The sequence below is a fragment of the Symphalangus syndactylus genome, chromosome X (assembly GCF_028878055.3).
Source record: "Symphalangus syndactylus isolate Jambi chromosome X, NHGRI_mSymSyn1-v2.1_pri, whole genome shotgun sequence".
In the NCBI taxonomy this organism is placed as follows: domain Eukaryota; kingdom Metazoa; phylum Chordata; class Mammalia; order Primates; family Hylobatidae; genus Symphalangus; species Symphalangus syndactylus.
Window position 1 is genome coordinate 137390779 of NC_072447.2, and position 19229 is coordinate 137410007.

Here is a 19229-nt window from a genome sequence, read left to right on the forward strand (position 1 = left end):
TCCTTACTCTCACATGCCTAGAATGCAATAAACCAATGACTTCCGGGTCTAGTATTCTGTGTAAAAGACAATGTACACAAGCAGTCACCAAGTCATTTGGGTGCCTACATAAGGCGCTATGCTGTATAATAAAATTTGCCAAATTCTGTTTAATAATAAAGGCACAAATGTTTTCAAGTGAGTTCTATAAAGCCTTTAAGGAACAAATAATCCCAATGTTATTTAAGAGATCCAGCACATAGCAAGAGATGGAAAACTTATTGGTTCATTCTGTAAAGCTTACATAACTGTGGTACCAAACCTAACAAAGATACGTTAAAAGAAAAACAAAAAAACTGTAGGCCATTCTCCCTTTTTTTTGCTTTGAGACAGGATCTGACTCTGTTGTCCAGGCTGGAGTGCAGTAGTGTGATCATGACTCACTGCAGCCTTGACCTTCTGCCCTCACGTGATCCTCCCACCTCAGCCTCCCGAGTAGCTGGGACTATAGGTGCATGCCATCGTGCCCAGCTAATTTTTTTTGTTTTGTTTTTTGAGGAGGAGGGGTTTTGTTATGTTGCCCAGACTGGTCTCAAACTCCTGGGCTCAAGCGATCTCCCTGCCTCAGTCTCCCAAAGTGCTAGGATTACAGGCATGAGCCATGCCCAGCCACAATCTCACTTTTATAAATATACAAAAATTCTAAATAAAATGTTAGTAAATCAAATCCAGCTCTGTATTCTAAGACTTGAAAGACTGTTGAGGCTGGGCACAGTGGCTCACACTTAGAATCTCAACACTTTGGGAGGCTTAGGTGGGAGGATTGCTTGAGGCCAGGAGTTCCAGATCAGTGTGGGCAACAAAGCGAGACTCTCGTCTCTGTATAATTTTAAAAATAGAAAGAAAAAAGACTGTTAAAAATTAAGAAATATATTAATATATTAGAATTAGTAGAGTAAATAATCTTATCACCTTCCTTGTAGATGGTGAAAAGACATTTGATAACATTCAACATCAATTTCTGAATTTTAAAGTAGCGAGTGCTCTTGGTAAGCTAGGAATCTTAATAGGTGTTTATGAGAAAAACAACAGCAAATAACTTATTTATCGTTAAAGTAAAGGAGCAATGGTTCTTAACCAGGAGTGAGCCTCAGAATCACTGTGGGGTGGATAAGGCCCTCTTTTGAAATGGTGAAGCCTGAGCCCTACCTGTAGAGATTTAAATTTAGTAGGTCTGGGTTGGGGCCCAAACCATGCACTTTTATGACTCCCCAGGTGATTCTTATGTTCATCTCTAATTGAGAACCATTAGACTATACTTTAATTCAGATTAGGAAGAAGACAAGGATGCCAACTACTAGCATGACTTTTAACATTCTTCTAGAGGGTTAAGCTGATGCAAGACAAAAAGAAAGAGGCCTAGTGCAGTGGCTCACGTCTATAATCCCACACTTTGGCAGGCCAAAGCAAGAGGATTGCTTGAGGCCAGGAATTCGAGACCAACCTGGGCAACATAATGAGACCCCATCTCTACACAACATTTAAAAATTAGCCAGGCAAAGTGGCACACGCCTGTAGCCCCAGCTATACAGGAGGCCCAGATTGGAGGATTGCCTGAGCCCTGGAGGTGGAGACCAGCCTGGGCAACATAGTGAGAACTTGTCTCAATTTAAAAAATAAAAGAAGGCCGGGTGCAGTGGCTCACGCCTATAATCCCAACACTTTGGGAGGCCGAGGCTGGCAGATCACGAGGTCAGGAGTTTGAGACCAGCTTTGAGATCGCCCCACTGCACTCCAGCTTGGGCAACAGAGCGAAACTCCGTCTCAAAAAAAAAAAAGAAAGAAAAGAAATAAAAGTGTATAATGAAATGATCAATATTTGTTATTTATATCATTGTCTACCAAGAAAATTCAAAGGAATCAACTTTGAATTTATTAAAATTAGTAAGAGCTCAGTAAGATTGCTGAATATGAGATGACTTTTAAAAAACAATTCCAGTAATAACTAGTTAGAAAATATAAAGGAAAACCGCCTGCCATACGCCGCCAAACACACATACACTAAAGATGAATTTTTTCCATTTAAAAAAAAACACACACACACAAAGCTTTGTTTTGGGGTGTGGGTGGGGAGACAGGGTCTCACTCTGTCACCCAGGCTGGAGTGCAGTGGCATGATCACGTCTCACTGCAGCCTCGACCTCCTGGGCTCAGGTGATCTTCCCACCTCAGCCTCCCAAGTAGCTGGGACTACAGGCACACATGACCATGCCTGGCTAATTTTTGCTATTTTTTGTAGAGACAAGATTTCGCCATGTTGTCCAGGCTGGTCTCAAACTCCTGGACACAAGTGATCCACCCACTGAGCCTCCCAAAGAGCTGGGATTACAGCTGTGAGCCACCATGCCTGGCCAAAAATTATATTTTACAAAGGACTGAAATGAGTGGTGAAATATATTATGTTCCTTGATAGAAAACTCAGCATCAAAAGACATCTATTCTCACCAAACGTATAAATTTAGTATAATTTTGATCAAATCCAAATGTTTTGGCAGTTTTATTTAGAAGGCTAAATGTGATATAATTTTCACTTTTAATGGTTGTGTTTACCTTATATAACAGAAAAAATAATAGGAGCTTAACAGGATAGAGGGTTGCTTTCTCACCTAAAAGACATGCAGAAGAAAGCAATACAGATGTGGTAGGCAATTTTTCAGTGTCATCAAAGACCCACATCACCATCCTGCTCACCCCTCCTTAAGGTCTCCTTCCACATATGTGTGTGTAGGTCTCCTTCCACATATGTGTGTGTAGGTCTCCTTCCACATATGTGTGTGTAGGTCTCCTTCCACATATGTGTGTGTATGTTTTTGTATATGTAGAAAAATCTCTAGAAACATATTCAACAAGCTTAATGGTTATATTACTTCTCATTAGTTGCATAAGGATGGAGGAGAAGAGGCAAGTTTATATTCTCCATGATAGGATTCTGTGGTGTTTGAATGTCTTCATGAGAAGTATATTATTATTAAAGTAGCCATTAACATTTTAAAATAACAGGCTGATTTTAAATATCCAAAATCAGATTGTATGGAGAATTATTGTATTTAAAAATGTAACTTTTCGATGATTTTATTATAATAGTTCTAAATGGAAAATATTTCCATTTTCATTTTGGAAGAAAAATGGAAATATAGATGAGAAAAAATAATTAATGTCAACTTTAATTCTACCACGCAGAGGTAATAATTTTAAATCTTTTGGAATGTTTTCTCTTAGACATTTATGTGATTATGTGTGTGTATTTATAAAAACAAGATTTTCTGCTGCTCTGCCTGTGGGGTAGCCATTCTTTTATTTGTTTGCTTTCTTTAAAAAAAAAAGATTTTCTTATCTAGGCCATTTTATAATCTCTTTTCCACTTACTAGATCTGAGACATTTTTGTGTGACATTAAACAATTTTACATCTTGTTTTTTGTTTGTTTGTTTGTTTTGAGACAGTCTCACTCTGTTGCCTAGACTGGAGTGCAATGGTGCGATCACAACCCATTGCAGCCTCAACCTCCCAGGCTCGTGTGATCCTCTCACCTCAGCCTCCCAAGTAGCTGGGACCTCAGGGGCACCCCATTATACCCGGCTAATTTTTTTTGTACAGACGAGATTTCACCATGTTGCCCAGTCTGGTCTCAAACTCCTGGGCTCAAGCGATCCACCCGCCCCGGCCTCCCAAAATGCTGGGATTACAGCATGAGCCATTGTGCCAAGCCTACATCTGTTTTAATGATTGCATACTATTCCATCATATAGGTATATCAGTTTATTCTATTGGTTCCTTTTTCAGACATCTAGGTTGTTTTTGCTTTTTAGCTATTAAACAACCATATTTCAGTGACCATCTCAAAACAAAAATATTTGTACTTGGATCCATAATGATTTGAATTGCTCTTTTTCTTTTCTCCCATTGAGATGTGTTTCTGCAATCCATTTGTAATGTGGATTCCAGATAGAGACCATTGAGTTCAAATGAGAGCCCATAGGTGGGTAGTTTGGGGAGAGAAGAAGGGATAAATAAGAGGAAATGCAGGGAGGAATATTTCTGAATGAAGTGGCTTCCCTGTCTCCTAACTATGGCTTTTCTTCCTTACCAGCCCTTTCTGGGTCCTGACTGTATTCCTATTCAAAAGACGAGGGAGGGATAGATAATAATTGTTATTTATGTTTATCCTGTCTTATTGTCTTTATTGTATTTTTAACTATTTCAATATGGATTTTTTAAAAATGTCAGCCTCCCACCATAAAAAATGGAGTTCTGTAACAGCAGAGACCTTGTTTGACCAGTTGACACCTGTGACCTTAGCACCTAGACTAGTGAAGGCCACATAAGGGCCTATGGGAAATATTCTGCAAGTAAAAAATAATCCCGTAAAATGATTAAAAGTTGCTCCAACAACAAAGCACTTGTCCTGTTAGAGGAAACTTTCTATTAAAAAGATGATTTTCAAATGTAAACAAAAACAGAATAGTATAACAAGTCCTCATATCAGCAGTTAGCAAGTCGTTGCCACAGTTGCTTTATCTATTGTTTATTTTCCTGAAGTATATTGTTTGTTTTCCTGAAGTATATATATAAAGCAAAATCCCAGATCTCTTGTCATTATATAATTACTATTCCATTATCACACTTTGTAAAATTAACAATTATTTCTTAGCATCATCTTATACCCAATCTATTTTCACATTTGCCCAGTTGTATAGAAAAATCTCATTTTAGACTTAATTTGTTCAAATCTGGATACACGCAAGGTCCATCCATTGCATTTGATATGTCTCTTAAGTCTAAATACGGACACACTTGTCCCTTTACTTATTGAAGAGCTTTGATAAATTGTCCTAAGTCCCACATTCTAGATTTGTCTCTGCCATTTCATGATGCCATTTAACTTGTGTTTCTATCCCTCTCTCCTATTTCTTGTAAACTAGAAGTTGGTTCAGAAGTTTAATTAGATTCAGGTTATATTTTATGGGAAGATTCTTCGTAGGTGCCATTGTGTAGGAATCTCACTCTTGATGTTTAACCTCATGATTTAAAAATTTAAAAAGAGGTAGTTCCCAATGTGTGGTATTTGAAGTGTACAAATTCTCTCCAGCTTTTTGAAAGTTATTGAAAATGTTTTAAGACTAAAAAGAGAAGTAATGAACAAAACTGGATTAAAGTCAGTTGTTACTGTTGTCCACTGTGTCCTGAACCCCACCCCTGCCTTTTATTCTACTTGAATATTAGACCTAGTTTAGATAATCTATTTGTAACATGTGAATTCCTAGATGATTTCTTTTATCTATTGCTGACCACAAGAGGGCATCCAGTGAACATGTTCTAAGCATTCTTCCATTGTCATCTTATGTATGATAGACATAAAACTGAGGAATCGCCTTCCACTCATAGGTGGGAATTGAACAATGAGAACACTTGGACACAGGGTGGGGAACATCACATACCGGGGCCTGTCATGGGATGGGGGGAGGGGGGAGGGATAGCATTAGGAGATATACCTAATGTAAATGATGAGTTAACGGGTGCAGCACACCAACATGGCACATGTATACATATGTAACAAACCTGCACGTTGTGCACATGTACCCTAGAAATTAAAGTATAATAAAAAAAAAAAAAAAAAACTGAGCTCAAATCAGCCTGCCCTTGTTTGATTGTCCAAATCACCTATATTACGATTTTTATTAAAAACCTAATGAATTTTAAACATACAGTCTGTATACCCAAATAAAAGGTTAGAACCAAGCATGATATCAAATTAGGACTCCAGAGATAACTTTCCAGATTTAAAGGGGAAAACCTACCTTTACAATGGAGATAGCTGGTCATCACCACTACTTTAACCAAATGATCAAACATAGTGTCACCCAGTAGCAGGACATTTTGAAATTAGATGCCTCCTGAAATATGCAGGATTACCTACAGAGTGTCTTGACTGAAAAAGAAAAGCTGAACCTGAAGCTAACCAAGCCCTTAGACCTTATTCCCAGTGTATAGGAAATACAGGGCGAGAGAGAACCAAATAAAACAGTAACACAATTAGACAAGTCCAGAATTTGCTACAGTTGACAGACTGTCTGGTCTGATCTCATCCTAAAAAGTCAGTGTTGTGTAAAAACAAGAAGTTGGAGGGACCAGTCTAGATTAAAAGAGACATAGCCAAATGCAGTGCCGGAAAACCGTTGGATGGCTCATGTAGGTATTCCAGTGAAGGCTAGGATGCTAATAATGAAAAACCATTTGAAGAGTTTGAGTAAAATTGTTTCATCAAATGTGAGCAGAAGGCAGCAGTATAGATAGAATATATATTTCCTGAAATGTGATTTTAAATTAAATATATGAAACAAATTTATAGAATTTGATTATTTTATCAATATACCTGAAGGTTGGTATTTTTAAGTTGGCCAAAACTTTGCTTTTAATCTCATTGGGCAAAATGAGGAATTGCTTGATGATAACTGTCATCCTAAACCAGAGATTTTGTTTCAGATGAACTTTTATTATCTCAATAATAGTGTGTTTTCCTATCTGTTAGATAAAAATGGGTCTGTAACTAATTGGGGAGTGTTTTTTAAAGTGTGGATGAGGAAACCCATGTTTTAAATGGGCACTAGCCTCATCCACTAATGTTGGCAGGAATGTTCATCAACAGTGACAAAGCATTTTGAGATTTTTTATCTTTCATCATTGTAGACTATACTGTAAAAATCATAGCGGAAATGATGAGAGAGATGAAGAAGATGAGGAACGAGAGAGTAAAAGCCGAGGAAAAGTAGAAATTGATCAGCAACAACTAACTCAGCAGCAACTTAATGGAAACTAGGTATGAAAGTTAATTATATGGGATCTGTTGTCAGGATACAATACACACTGATATATACATGTTGAAGTAATGGTATGCAGTAAGATTTTTTTAATCCTATTATGTTTAGTTAAGAGCATGTTACTAAAATGCTGAGGATTTTGTAGGCTTGCATAGTAGTTGTTTTTTTTTTTAACTAGCTGATTTTGTAACCATAAAAACAAGCTATCTGCTTTATCAATAAGTGTAGTTGTAATGTCAAATCAATAAGATATTCACACTCCTCAATAACATTATATTGATTGTGTTCCCCTCAAGCATCGTATTTTACATTTTTTTATCATCTTTTAAACAGGTTCATGGGACAGAGTTAGAAAACTGGGAATGAATAAGACATCCATAACTACTATTCTTTTTTCACTGTTTTCTAAAATCAAAAAGGGTTTGTAACTTTTTACTGCCCAACTCTTAGATCCTTCATTGAACTGCCTAAAAATGTCTTGTTTGTTTTATGAGCCTTCACTAGAAGGCTGAGTTTGACATGTTGATATTACGTAGCTATAGTTTGCAGTTTCCGGGAAGCAATTGAAACACTATTAACCCTGTGTATAGTGTCAACAGTTAAAGCAGACGAAACGAAGTAAGCTATATTTCTGGACTGAACAAAGTTCTGCTGTTTAGAGCATTTAAGTTTGTTTAGTGGATCCATACTCAAAGGAAAGCATAAGCAAATTTTCCTTTACAATGCAAACATGCCACTGGTGGCAGCACATGGTAATTTGTGGATTTTTTTTTCATACTCAAGCAATGGAGGCTAGAAATGAAGAGAACCTTCTTTTTCTCTTGACTTTGACAGCACATGCTAAAAATCTCTTCCAAGAAGTACGCTAAAGCTTTTCATTTGGTTCCTGTTAAAGTTGTTCTCACTGACCAGCATGGACTCAGGCAACTGGTAATTATAAGCTATGAGCTCCAGTGCTTTTGCCAAAATTCTCTTGACAGCACACCTCCTCTCTTTCCATGTTATGCAAAGGACTTCTGGCAAAATGATTGAGTCCTTCAAGTTTAAACTAACATTTGGCAACAGCAAATTAAACGTTTTTAAGATGTAAAGAAAGGGTTACTGCTTGCTAAGGACTTCAGACACCATGTCCGAAACCTGTTCCTCTCAAGTGCCCTGTTGTGTGGAACACTTCACATATTGGCGCAAAGTACGTAAGGAGGTCTCATGTGCTGTAGGAGTAAAAAAAGTCTTTGCATAAAACAGTATTTATTTTTACTTTTGTGACCACTATTTTAGAAACTTTATTTAATATTTTAATGTTTTCAGTCATTGCTTTGGTTATCTATAAAATAGGCTTTTGTGCCCTACTTTTCTTCTTGTAGGGCTTGGTGGTGTTTTATCGATTGTCAGAATTGTTTTTGAAAGCCTAAGAACCCAGCTTTTTAGAAAGGATTTTCACACTGGCATTTCTAGGTAGTGATATTTTCTTCCACTTACCTGCTGAAGCACATTTATGCATTTCTTTATGGCAAAACCAAATAACTTTAGTTGTGGTCTGCCTGATACTACCATAGCACCTCAATACCAAGGGGAGGGATTTTGACTAGTTGAATTATTAAGCCACCACAATAAAGCAGATTTTTAAATAAGAAATAATCATGTTAACTTGACTGTACATTGAGATATTGTGCAGCTGATAGAGCAGCATTTTTAAAATGTAACAGGTGGAAAATTACACTGTGCTTAATGACTGATTTTTTTTTAAAACTGCGAGTCCCTTAAGGTCACGTTTGTCAAGTGTGTATTCACACATTTACTTAAATCAAGGGACTCAATGCTTGCTTTTATTTTAACCATCTTTTACTATTTTTAGAAGGAAACTAGCTTTAGTAGTGGGTTGCCCTATATGTTTTCTCTTTTTGCTCTTACTATGCCATTGGGTTTTTGTGTGTACGTGATTTTCACAATTCATGACTTGAAGTGCAAGGACAGATCTAGATGTTTGTTTACCAAGCTATGTGACTTCTCCCAAAGGATCTGTACTTTCTTTCCTTACAACAGCTTGAAAATCATTATTTTAAAATCCTTAAATCACTGTGTCTAGATCATTTTTTACATTGTGTGCCATAGACTTACCCATGGGATAACAGAGCTCCTTCATTTTTGGACAACTACTGTAATCATTTTTTTTTTTTTTGGGAAAAATGGAAGGTGCCAGGGGTAATCATGGCCAGTCAATAATTATATAAAGGAGTTCAAATACTATAGCTGTCAGTTGATGAATTTGTTATGTAGTAAAATGTATGACTTTGTATGGGTTTCTTCAGCCCTTTTTCTGCCACTAGCAACCAGAATAGCACTTTACCTTTTGGTTGGCTAGATAAGTGGCTGACTACCTGTTTTTCTCACTGTGGTGTGATTGGCTAAACAATCTTGCATTAAAAATTCAAATGTAAATTGAATTCACATGAAAAATGATGTTTGGTTGTAAACCTCCAATGTTTTGATTCTCTAATCATGTTTTCGTCACATGCTGAGTAAAAGTGCCTTACAATGTAAAAATTGTACAGTACTTATGTTCCCAAGTAGCATCATCATCTTCTGGGTAGTAATTACATTGTGGTATTAATATTTAGAAAAATGGACCTCAGCAGTGTATTTACTGTACATCTCTTAAGTCCTTAACTGTAGTTTTAATAAGCATGACATTATTTGATAAGTATATAACATTTACATCATTTCAAAAAATACTGCCGTTACTGTCTTTTATGCATATTTTAGCCTGAAATTTTGAAGCGTCTTTTTTCTTTCTTTTTTTGTTTTGTTTTTTTTGTTATTGATATTAAACAGTGTAATCTTTGCAAGCGTATATTGAAGATTATTCTGGAGCATTTATTGCCTTACCAGAAATGTTAGTAGGAAATGTTCTTTAGAGTAGAAAGATAGACTTGAGTTTCTATACTTTTAATAAGAGCTCTTTGTTCCTGGGGGGAGGGGGGCAGGGGGTGAATTTTACTTTCATCTCAAGTTATTAAAAACCCACAACTGAAGTAAATTTTATTTCAAGGATCAGCAGTTTTAGAATTTCAGATAGTACTTGCTCAGAAGTACATGCTACTCAAGATATTAAGAGATAACAAGATCTGTAGATCTGCTATTGAATCAGAATCTGTGTACTTGAACAAATGTGTGAATCTCAAATATCTCAAAGAAAAAGAAAAAGTGTTCTAGAGTGTTGTTGCTTTTTAAAAAAAGCGCTGAAGTTAGACCAAGGTATACAGTTTTGTTCTAACAGACATTTAGGTTAATTGTAAAGATAAGGAATGCATTATGGGTCAAAAATCAAACATTCCTCTCATGTTATGTATATTTTGTTCCTGTTATATTGGCTTTATTTTCAAAATTGTAGTTTGTAGTATTAGTTTCCTTTTATTGGTATTCTTGCATATACTATTCATTCAATAAATGACTTATGACTTTCATATTTGTTTGTCTTTTTTGTGAAAGCGTATACTGAAGCTTATTTGATAATAGCAATAGTATTGTGTTCCTTTTAGTCTTGCTTTATTTCAGAGTAAAATGCCTTAATAACTTTTCATTAAACAAGTATGGGAGGAAAAAAAGTGTGAATTTGAATTCAGTTCAAAGTTTCACAATATAAAAGTTTTATCATGGAGAGAAACTGCAATCTTGTAAGTACAATCGAACTGCATTACATCTTGGTTTTTTTATTACATGGTTCAGATACCCATGGTTTAAATCAGATCCTCTGAAACCTAGTTAGAAGGTTATTTTGAAAATAAACCAAAACTCCTAGTACAATTTATCAGATTGGTAATATGGGTGCAGGATTAATATCCTATAAAGGGATTTTACCTTATATCTTTAAATGTACTCCCATTACCATGGACAGTGTGCTTCTAGTACAGTGCTCATATATTGAGGTTTGTCACATCCAGGGCAGAAATCAAAGTTGTAATTAGTAGGATATGCTCATTCCATACACACAATTCCTAACCTGCAGAGTGGGGGAAAAAATCAAATAGCATGTTCTAATTAACTCCGGAACATAGGATGGTGTACTTCACTGCAAATGTTACCTAGTAGTGCCTGGCGCATATGTGCCTGTGTGTGTTTAAAATCCATTATTAAGTCTCATTTTAATTGCCCTAAAAATATGGAGATGGGGAGTTGTGTGCTATTCTTTAGCTAATTGAAACTATTTAAGCTGGTTTTTGTGTTTTTTTTTTTTCCAGCTGCAGTCACCAGCAATTGCTAAGGTTACTCCAAAGGATGGACCCGGTAGAAGAATTTCTTAGGAAAATTCTATGGCCAGCAGATAGCTAGTTTATCTTTTTAAGAGAAAAACCCAATCCCTTTTATATTTATATATTAGACTAAGTCCTCAGTTGTGTAGGCAAAATGCTGCTTTATACATCAACCAATGTTACATAATACTGCCTTGTTCAGATAATGAGGTAACTGAATATTAAATATGATGTAAAGCAAAAATGCATTTGTGATTTTTATTCAGAAGATGAAAACTATAAAATAACCAATTACTCTACAAGTTAATGGTGGCATTTAGAAAGTGTTACACGGTAGCAGACATGATCTACATATGGTCAGTGTACTGAAGTCAGTCAACCAGACCTGCATCCTTGTCAAAGTCAGCAGATCCGTAAACATCCAAATTATACCTTTGCCTATGCCTCTCAGTGGCTATAAGTGGGTTTTTATGCTGGTGGTGGGGAGATAGGGAAAATAAAATGTAGCTGGGCAAAGAGCTAGCTAGCTCTACTGTGTAAACGATAATATTCCAATGAAAACAAGAGTACTGTTTGAGGGGGTAACCTTTTAAATGGAACCTGAGAGACTAGATATTGAAGACAGTATTAGGAGTTGGGAGACAGAAACTACGCTTTTATATGGAGACTGGATTTAGAGTTGTTGTTGAGTTTCTATAAAGTAATTGGTACAGAAGGGTAAGTTGTTTCTGAGTATTTTAAAAATCAGACCTGTTTACAGATTTTGTATTAAAGTAATATATGGTCATAAAAAGGAATGAATTACTGATACATATGCCAGTGTGTATGAGCCTTGAAAACATTATGCTACGAAGCCAGGCACAGAGGTCACATATTGTATGATTCCATTTATATGAATTGTTCAGAGAGGCAAATCTATAGAGATGGAATACAGATTAGTGGTTCCCAGGGACTGCAAACATGGGGGAATGAGAAATGACTTTTATTGGGTATACTGTTTCTTTTTGGGGGTGGTGAAATGTCTGGAATTAGGTACTGGTTGATGGTTGCATGACTTTGTGAATATACTAAAAACCATAAATTATACCCTTTAAAAGAGTGGATTTTTTTTTAATTTTTTTTTTTTTTTTGAGATGGAGTTTCGCTCTTGTTGCCCAGGCTGGAGTGCAATGGCCCGATCTCCGCTCACCACAACCTCTGCCTCCCAGGTTCAAGCGATTCTCCTACCTCAGCCTCCCAGGTAGCTGGGATTACAGGCAGCTGAGATTACATGCCCGCCAAATTTTCTATTTTTTTTAGTAGAGACGGGGGTTTCTCCATGTTGGTCAGGCTGGTCTCGAACTCCCGACCTCAAGTGATCCACCTGCCTCGGCCTCCCAAAGTGCTGGGATTACAGTCGTGAGCCACCACATCTGGCAAGAGTGGATTTTATGTGAATTTTATCTCAATTTTTAAATTGCTATGTAGCCATTTTACAAAATTAAAATACAAAGGTATACAAAGCAAAATGTGAAACCCCCCCTTCTGTACAAGTCTACTCCCTAGAAGTATTTGATACATATTCTTCTAAATGCTTCTGTACATATATAACATAAACACTTTTCTACATAAACAGAATCATGCATAACATAAATAGAATCATGCATAAAAAATAGAATATTTTTACCATAAATAGAATCATACATACAGTTCTGCACCTCGTCTTTTTTACTTGAACAACATTATGAGGTGTCAGTACATTTAGATTTCTCAATTTTTTTTTTTTTTTTTTTAGTAGCTCCTTGGTATTTCAGTGTATGGATGAACTGGAATTGTTCTCTCCAGCCTTACATATATCCTTTATGCAAGTAATTTCTTAGGATAAACTTCCAGAAGTAGAACTGCTAAGTCAAGGGTATGTACATTTAAAGTTTTGATAAAAATTGCCAGCCAGCCATTTTTGACTCACATCTGTAATCCCAGCACTTTGGGAGGCTGAGGCGAGAGGATTGCCCAGGAGTTCAAGACCAGCCTGGGCAACATAGTGAGAACCCCATCTCTACAAAAAAAAAAGAAAGAAAAAATAGCCATGCATGGCGGCATGTGCTTATAGTCCCAGCTGTTCAGGAGGCTGAGGTGGGAGGATCGCTTAAGCCTGGGAAGTCAAAGTTGCAGTGAGCCGTGTTGGCTCCACGGCATTCCAGCCTGGGCAACAGAGCAAGACTCTACCTCAAAAAAAAAAAAAAAAATTACCCATCCATTCCAGGGATTAAGCTTGCCCGCTTCTCCATTCCAGAAGAGTGCTTTTAAGTGTGGTGCCTTTAAAAAAAAACACACACACTCCAGAAAATTGTATGGGGTTTGATTGTATTGTAAAACCCATATAGACTATATCTGAAAGTGACATATGAATCATCATTGGGAAATGGGGCACTACATTTCATTTGTGAAAAGGCTAAATTGAAAGGTTTATTTCGTATGTATTAACAGCAGTAGCTGGTGAATCACTTCCCTTCCTGCTTTCTGAAAAGTAACAGATTGCTCATCACTGTCTATTGTTTCCTGATGGACCTGCCCGGTGTCCAGAGTCATATGTAGCTCAGTTCAGGACACCTGAAGGGGCTGTGTACTGTTTTGTTGAAGAACTCCTATGACCTTTATCTGTCATATGATGGTTCTTATTCCCAAAATTATGACTGTGCCTAACAAGTGGTCAGTTACATGAAACAAGATGAAATCATCTGAAGTTTTCACTTCAAGTAGTTGTTTTGTCCTTTTGTGAATAAAATCTAAGCCTAATCAGGAAAATTGTCAAAATGCTTTCAGCTCATTTGCCAAAAATGAGCTATTACTTTTGTCATTTAGCAATTTCAAGCAACAGTTACCTGCATGTCTGAAAATAAATTGGTAAAAATAACATGGGTACTGAATTATGCTGGTCAGTCAGCATGGAAGTTTTAAAATAAAGAATAAATTGAATGTAGTGAAGGATGAATTAATGCTACATGAAAATTAGTTTTTTCTAATTCTTAAAATCACATTTGGCACTAATTAGTATTTATAACATTAGCCAGACAACAATTTTATTGAAAAAGATTTGTAACTTAGAACTGTAGCAATCATGGAGACTGCTGTTATTTTTATTTCAGAGGCTAGCCAGACAATTTAACACAAAGGCTTATTTTCAAACGTTCCTGATCCTTAAGCCCAATAGGCTTATGTTCTATATTTAGTATTGATTTAGTATTACCAGGAAGCAATAATTCTTTGGACCCTGTTCTCATATGTTCCTGGTTAGAGAGCAAGCACAAAAGATAAGCAGTTTCTGAAAGTTCCAGATCAAAGAGCTGGAATTTTGGCATTATCCTTAAATACAGCATTCTTTCTGGACGTCCCTTAGAAGAATTGTTATTAAGTGCTTCAACCTATTCCATGTGCCCAAACAGCTTAGGGCAGCTAGCCAGTGTGCTGGGGATGCGGGGGGAAGAAAAGCTTTAAAGAAAACATATGTTGCTTAGCAAAGAGGCAGGGTAGGAGAGAAAAACTTCAGGCAGCCTTTACTGTGGTCTTTGGAGCATTCAATAACTAGGGACACACCATTGCATGGAACTTGGAAATGCACCCTACAGTTTATAGGCCACTTCCTAGAAAGATTGATGCAAAACTTAAAACAGTCACAACTTTATTCTTTTTTTCCTTTGATGCCTTCCGGGAAACCCTCTTTCCTTAGTTCCTGTTTCTGTACCACCCCTTCAAGACCACTCCTTTTCTGACTCTTCTCCCTACCCCTAACGTAAGTGTCATCTGGTTCTGGTCTTTGCCATCTTGGATTATTCTTCCCTATCACCACGATCTGCTTACAGGTGCCACCTGTGTGTTCCACATGATTATCCTCCACTCACTGCAGCTTCATGCTAAGTCTCAACACTTCTTCTGGACATGTCTACCCAATCTGGTGGCTACCCAAATGTGAGTCCCAAACTAAGTTGTCAGTAGGGTTACAATTGGTCTACTTGGATTTCCACATCCACTTGCTAAGTTCCACAAAATCTACCACTCTGCCTTTTGGATCCATCCTCTCCATTCTTATTGCTGATAAGCTAGTGTGATTTCTACGGTTTTTTTTTTTTTTTTTTTTTTTTTTTTTTTTTTTTGAGACGGCGTCTCACTCTTGGTGCCGAGGCTGCAGTGCAATGGTGCCATCTCAGCTCACTGCAACCTCCACCTCCCAGGTTCAAGCCATTCTCCTCCCTCAGCCTCCCGAGTAGCTGAGATTACAGGCATGTGCCACCACGCTCGGCTAATTTTGTATTTTTAGTCGAGGCAGGGTTTCACCATGTTGGCCAGGCTGGTCTCAAACTCCTGACCTCAGGTGATCCACCCACCTCGGCCTCCCAAAGTGCTGGGATTACAGACGTGAGCCACCGCGCCCGGCCGTCCATTACCTCTTGATACCACTGACCTCAGCTTCCCCACTTCTCTCATTTTACCTCCCCATGCCTAGAATTCACCCCACTCATATCTGGGGAAGATGACCCGCTAAAGAAAACCACAACAATGCAGACTGATGCCGCCGCAGATATTTGGCATTTGGTCTCAGGTTCTCCACATCAGTCTTCTGTCTTTTTTTACCTACTTGTCTTTCCCATTATATTGCCTAGAAACTATTACAAACATAAGCTTGCAGACTCTAGATTTTGGTGGCCCGGGTTCAAATTCCATGTAAGCTTGCTTGATTTATTAAGCCTCTCTCCACTTCCATGATCTCATCTTTAAAATGCAGATAGAGACAAGGCACGGTGGCTCACACATGTAATCGTAGTAATAACTGATTTGGGCAAGAGTCATCAATGGGTGCTAAAAGTAGTGGGTGAAGGCTCGATGAGGAATAGGATACTTACATACCCCCAAACTAAGCCACAAATTGTTAATTACAAAGTGGAAAGTAGTAATTTTACAATGGCAAGACACCACTGTAAATGGATAATGAAAGAGCATCAACAATAATGGGAAAAAAATGATGCTACTTACCTCCTGCTATGCTGCTCTGAGAACAAGTATAATTTCTGTGGTAGTCCTCCAAAAATGCATAACCTGAGTCTGTTCATGGGGAAGCATCAGACAAACCCAAATTGAGGGACATTCAACAAAACAACTGGCCTATATGCGTCAAAAATGCCAATGTCACGAAAGGCAAAGTCTGGGGAACTCTTCCTGATTCAGGAGACAATTTAATGTGTGATCCTGGACTGTGAAAAAAGTAACTATAAAGGATGGTATTGAAACAGTTGTCAAGATTGGAGTAGAGTAGTAACATCAAGGCTAAATTTTCTGATTGTACTGTGGTGTGTAAAAGAATGTCTTTGTTAGAAAATACACACTGAAATATAGGTCAAGGAGAACAATAGCTCCAATTTAAAAACGGTTCTGAAAAAATATATATACAGACACATACAGATGGAGAGACAGAGCGAGAAGGCAAATGATAAAGCAAGTGGGACAAGATTTTTTAAAACTGGTGAATCTGAGCAAAGGGTATTCAGGAATTCTTTGTACTATTGTTGCAACATTTCTGTAAGTTTGACCTGACATCAAAATTTAAAGTTTAAAAAGGAAATAAGAGAAGGCATAAACCATATTAAAAATAAAACAACATTACTATAGATGTAGTAGAGATTTTAAAGATCATGAGGAAAACACTAGAAATAAGAGTCTATCTTTTAGATATACATACTGAAATACTTACTGTAAAGTGGTGGGATAGCTGAGATTTCCTTGAAAATAATTCAGGGGGCCAGGCGCAGTGGCTCACGCCTGTAATCCCAGCACTTTGGGAGGCTGAGGTGGGCGGATCACTTGAGGTCAGGAGTTTGAGACCAGCCGGGGCAACGTGGTGAAACCCTGTCTCTACTAAAAATACAAAAATTAGCCAGGCGTGGTGGTGAGTGCCTGTTATCCCAGCTACTCGGGAGGCAGAGGCAGGAGAATTGCTTGAACCAGGGAGGTGGACGCTGCACCACTGCACTCCAACCTGGGTGACAGAGCTCAAAATAATAAATAAATAACTCTAAATAAATAAATAAAATGCAGATAGAAATCATACTTCACTCATAGACTTGTGAGGATTAACAGAGTGAGCATAGACCCAAGACTCTTCCATCCCCCAATACATTGGCCCTTGTACCTGTGTTCCCAAGTCTAGCTTTTCTCCTCTTCTCATATAATTCCCATTTCTCTGCTCTTCTCATATAATTTTCTTGAAAGCCAAGTTACCACTTGATATTTCCGTTTCTGTATTTTTATTATTTGTTCATCAACCCACTGCACTCGCTTCTGTCTCCCTACCTTCACTTCTTCTCTCAACTACACAAAAACTGCCCCAGCAAAGTTTACCAATGACTGTTGCGAAAACCAATAGGTGTTTTTCCAGTTCTTTTTTTTTTTTTTTTTTTTTTTTTTGAGACAGGGTTTTGCCTTGTCACCCAGGCTGGAGTGCAGTGTACAATCACAGCTCACTGCAGTCTCAACTTCCTGGGCCCAAGCAATCCTCTTGATTCAGCCTCCCAAGTAGCTAGGACTACAGGCATGTACCACCATGCCTAGCCTTTTTTTTTTTTTTTTTTTTTTTTTTTGAGATGAAGTCTCGCTCTTGTCGTCCAGGCTGGAGTTTAATAGTGTGATCTTGGCTCACTGCAACCTCTATGTCCTGGGTTCAAGTGATTCTCCTGCCTCAGCCTCCTGAGTAGCTAGGATTACAGGCGCATGCCACCACACCTGGCTAATTTTTGTATTTTTAGTAGAGGCGAGGTTTCACTATATTGGCCAGGCTAGTCTTAAAACCTGACCTTGTGATCCTCCCGCCTCAGCCTCCCAAAGTGCTGGGATTACAGGCGTGAGCCACCGCACCCAGCCTGCTTTTTTTTTTTCTTTTAATTTTTGTAGAGATGAGGTTCTGGTATGTTGCCCAGACTGGTCTCAAACTCTTGAGTTCAAGCAATCCTCTCACCTCGGCCTCCCAAAGTGCTGGGTTTACAGGCATGAGCTACTGCGCCCAGCCAGTTATCTTACATCTTGACTCTACTTGATGTCGCAGACAATCCAAGTGCTGTTGCTTGGTCCTCTGCTAATCTGCACTTGCAGGTGACCCAAGAATAGAAGTAACACATTTAATAATAAAACCAACATTTCAAAGTCCACTGGCTGGGACCCTCCATGAATTATCTACCCACCCCCTTCCCTGCTCGCAGAGATTTAATAGGAATCTACATAAATTCTGCTATTTCCTTGGCCAAGGTAAAATGTCTAGATGAAGGGTGGGGTGAACTATACAGGGAGGTGAAAGGGTAGAAGAGAATTGAGAAAAATGGGAGGTGGGGGCCAATAATATCCAGGGGTAATGGAGGTGATTAACTAATTTGCTTATGAAAAATGCCACATGGCAGAGACAACTCAAAGCTTGAAGCGCATTGGGAAACCAAAATGCATTTGTGTACATATGTAGACATATATAATTCCTGTCTAGTCAAGAAAAGAACAGTTGAAACACATACCTTCTTATGAAACTGTGAAAATCACCAGATGAAAGGTTGTGAGACCAAAATATGGAGAATTCTAGTCAAGATTCCAAGCCCCATATCCAGATGGAGTCAGGCAGCAGACAGCTGACAAATGGTGCTGCTCTTCTTCTCCAGGAGCTCTTTCTGCCACATCCCTCAATGACATCTGCCTTCTACTGCAGCATTTCTAGGTACAGAGAGTTCAGCCCATTTCACAATTCTTCAATTCTGCTGTTCAAAAAATCACTTCTTATGCCTGTAATCCCAGCACTTTGGGAGGCTGAGGCAGGAGGATCATTTGAGCCCAGGAATTTGAGACCAACATGGGCAACATAGTGAGGCCTCATCTCTACAAAAAATCAAAAAATTAGTCTGGGCAACATGGCAAAACCATGTCTCTACAAGAAATACAAAAATTAGCAAGGCGTGGTGGCATGCACCTGTGGCCCCAGCTACTCGGGAGGCTGAGGTGGGAGGATTGCTTAAGCCTAGGAGTGAGGCTGCAGTAAGCCGAGACCATGCCACTGCATTCCAGCCTGGAAAACAAAGCAAGACCCTATCTCAAAAAAAGAAAAACTTAGTCGAGAA

At 38.1% G+C, this 19229-nt stretch overlaps 1 protein-coding gene and 1 long non-coding RNA gene across 11 annotated transcripts in view; one reads left to right on the forward strand and one right to left on the reverse strand.

Annotated features, from left to right (window-relative positions):
• PHF6 (PHD finger protein 6) overlaps positions 1-11350 on the forward strand; it is a 57067-nt gene extending 45717 nt beyond the window's left edge. For 6 of the 10 annotated variants that reach the window (XM_055267551.2, XM_063635028.1, XM_055267549.2 and 3 more), the window contains 2 exons: positions 6726-6855; positions 7190-10320. In XM_055267551.2, the coding sequence (XP_055123526.1) occupies positions 6726-6855 (130 nt within the window). In that variant the 3' untranslated portion in view covers positions 7190-10320. Of the gene's footprint in view, positions 1-6725; positions 6856-7189; positions 10321-11094 lie in introns of those variants that run through there. The other 4 variants (XM_063635029.1, XM_063635026.1, XM_055267550.2 and 1 more) reach the window with 1 other exon arrangement.
• Positions 1-16458, reverse strand: part of LOC129475480 (uncharacterized) — a 69359-nt gene extending 52901 nt beyond the window's left edge. Inside the window, exon 1 of the long non-coding RNA XR_008654802.2 lies at positions 16117-16458. This is a non-coding gene — a long non-coding RNA (uncharacterized lncRNA). The remainder of the gene's footprint in view (positions 1-16116) is intronic.
• Between the last annotated feature and the right edge of the window lie 2771 nt (positions 16459-19229).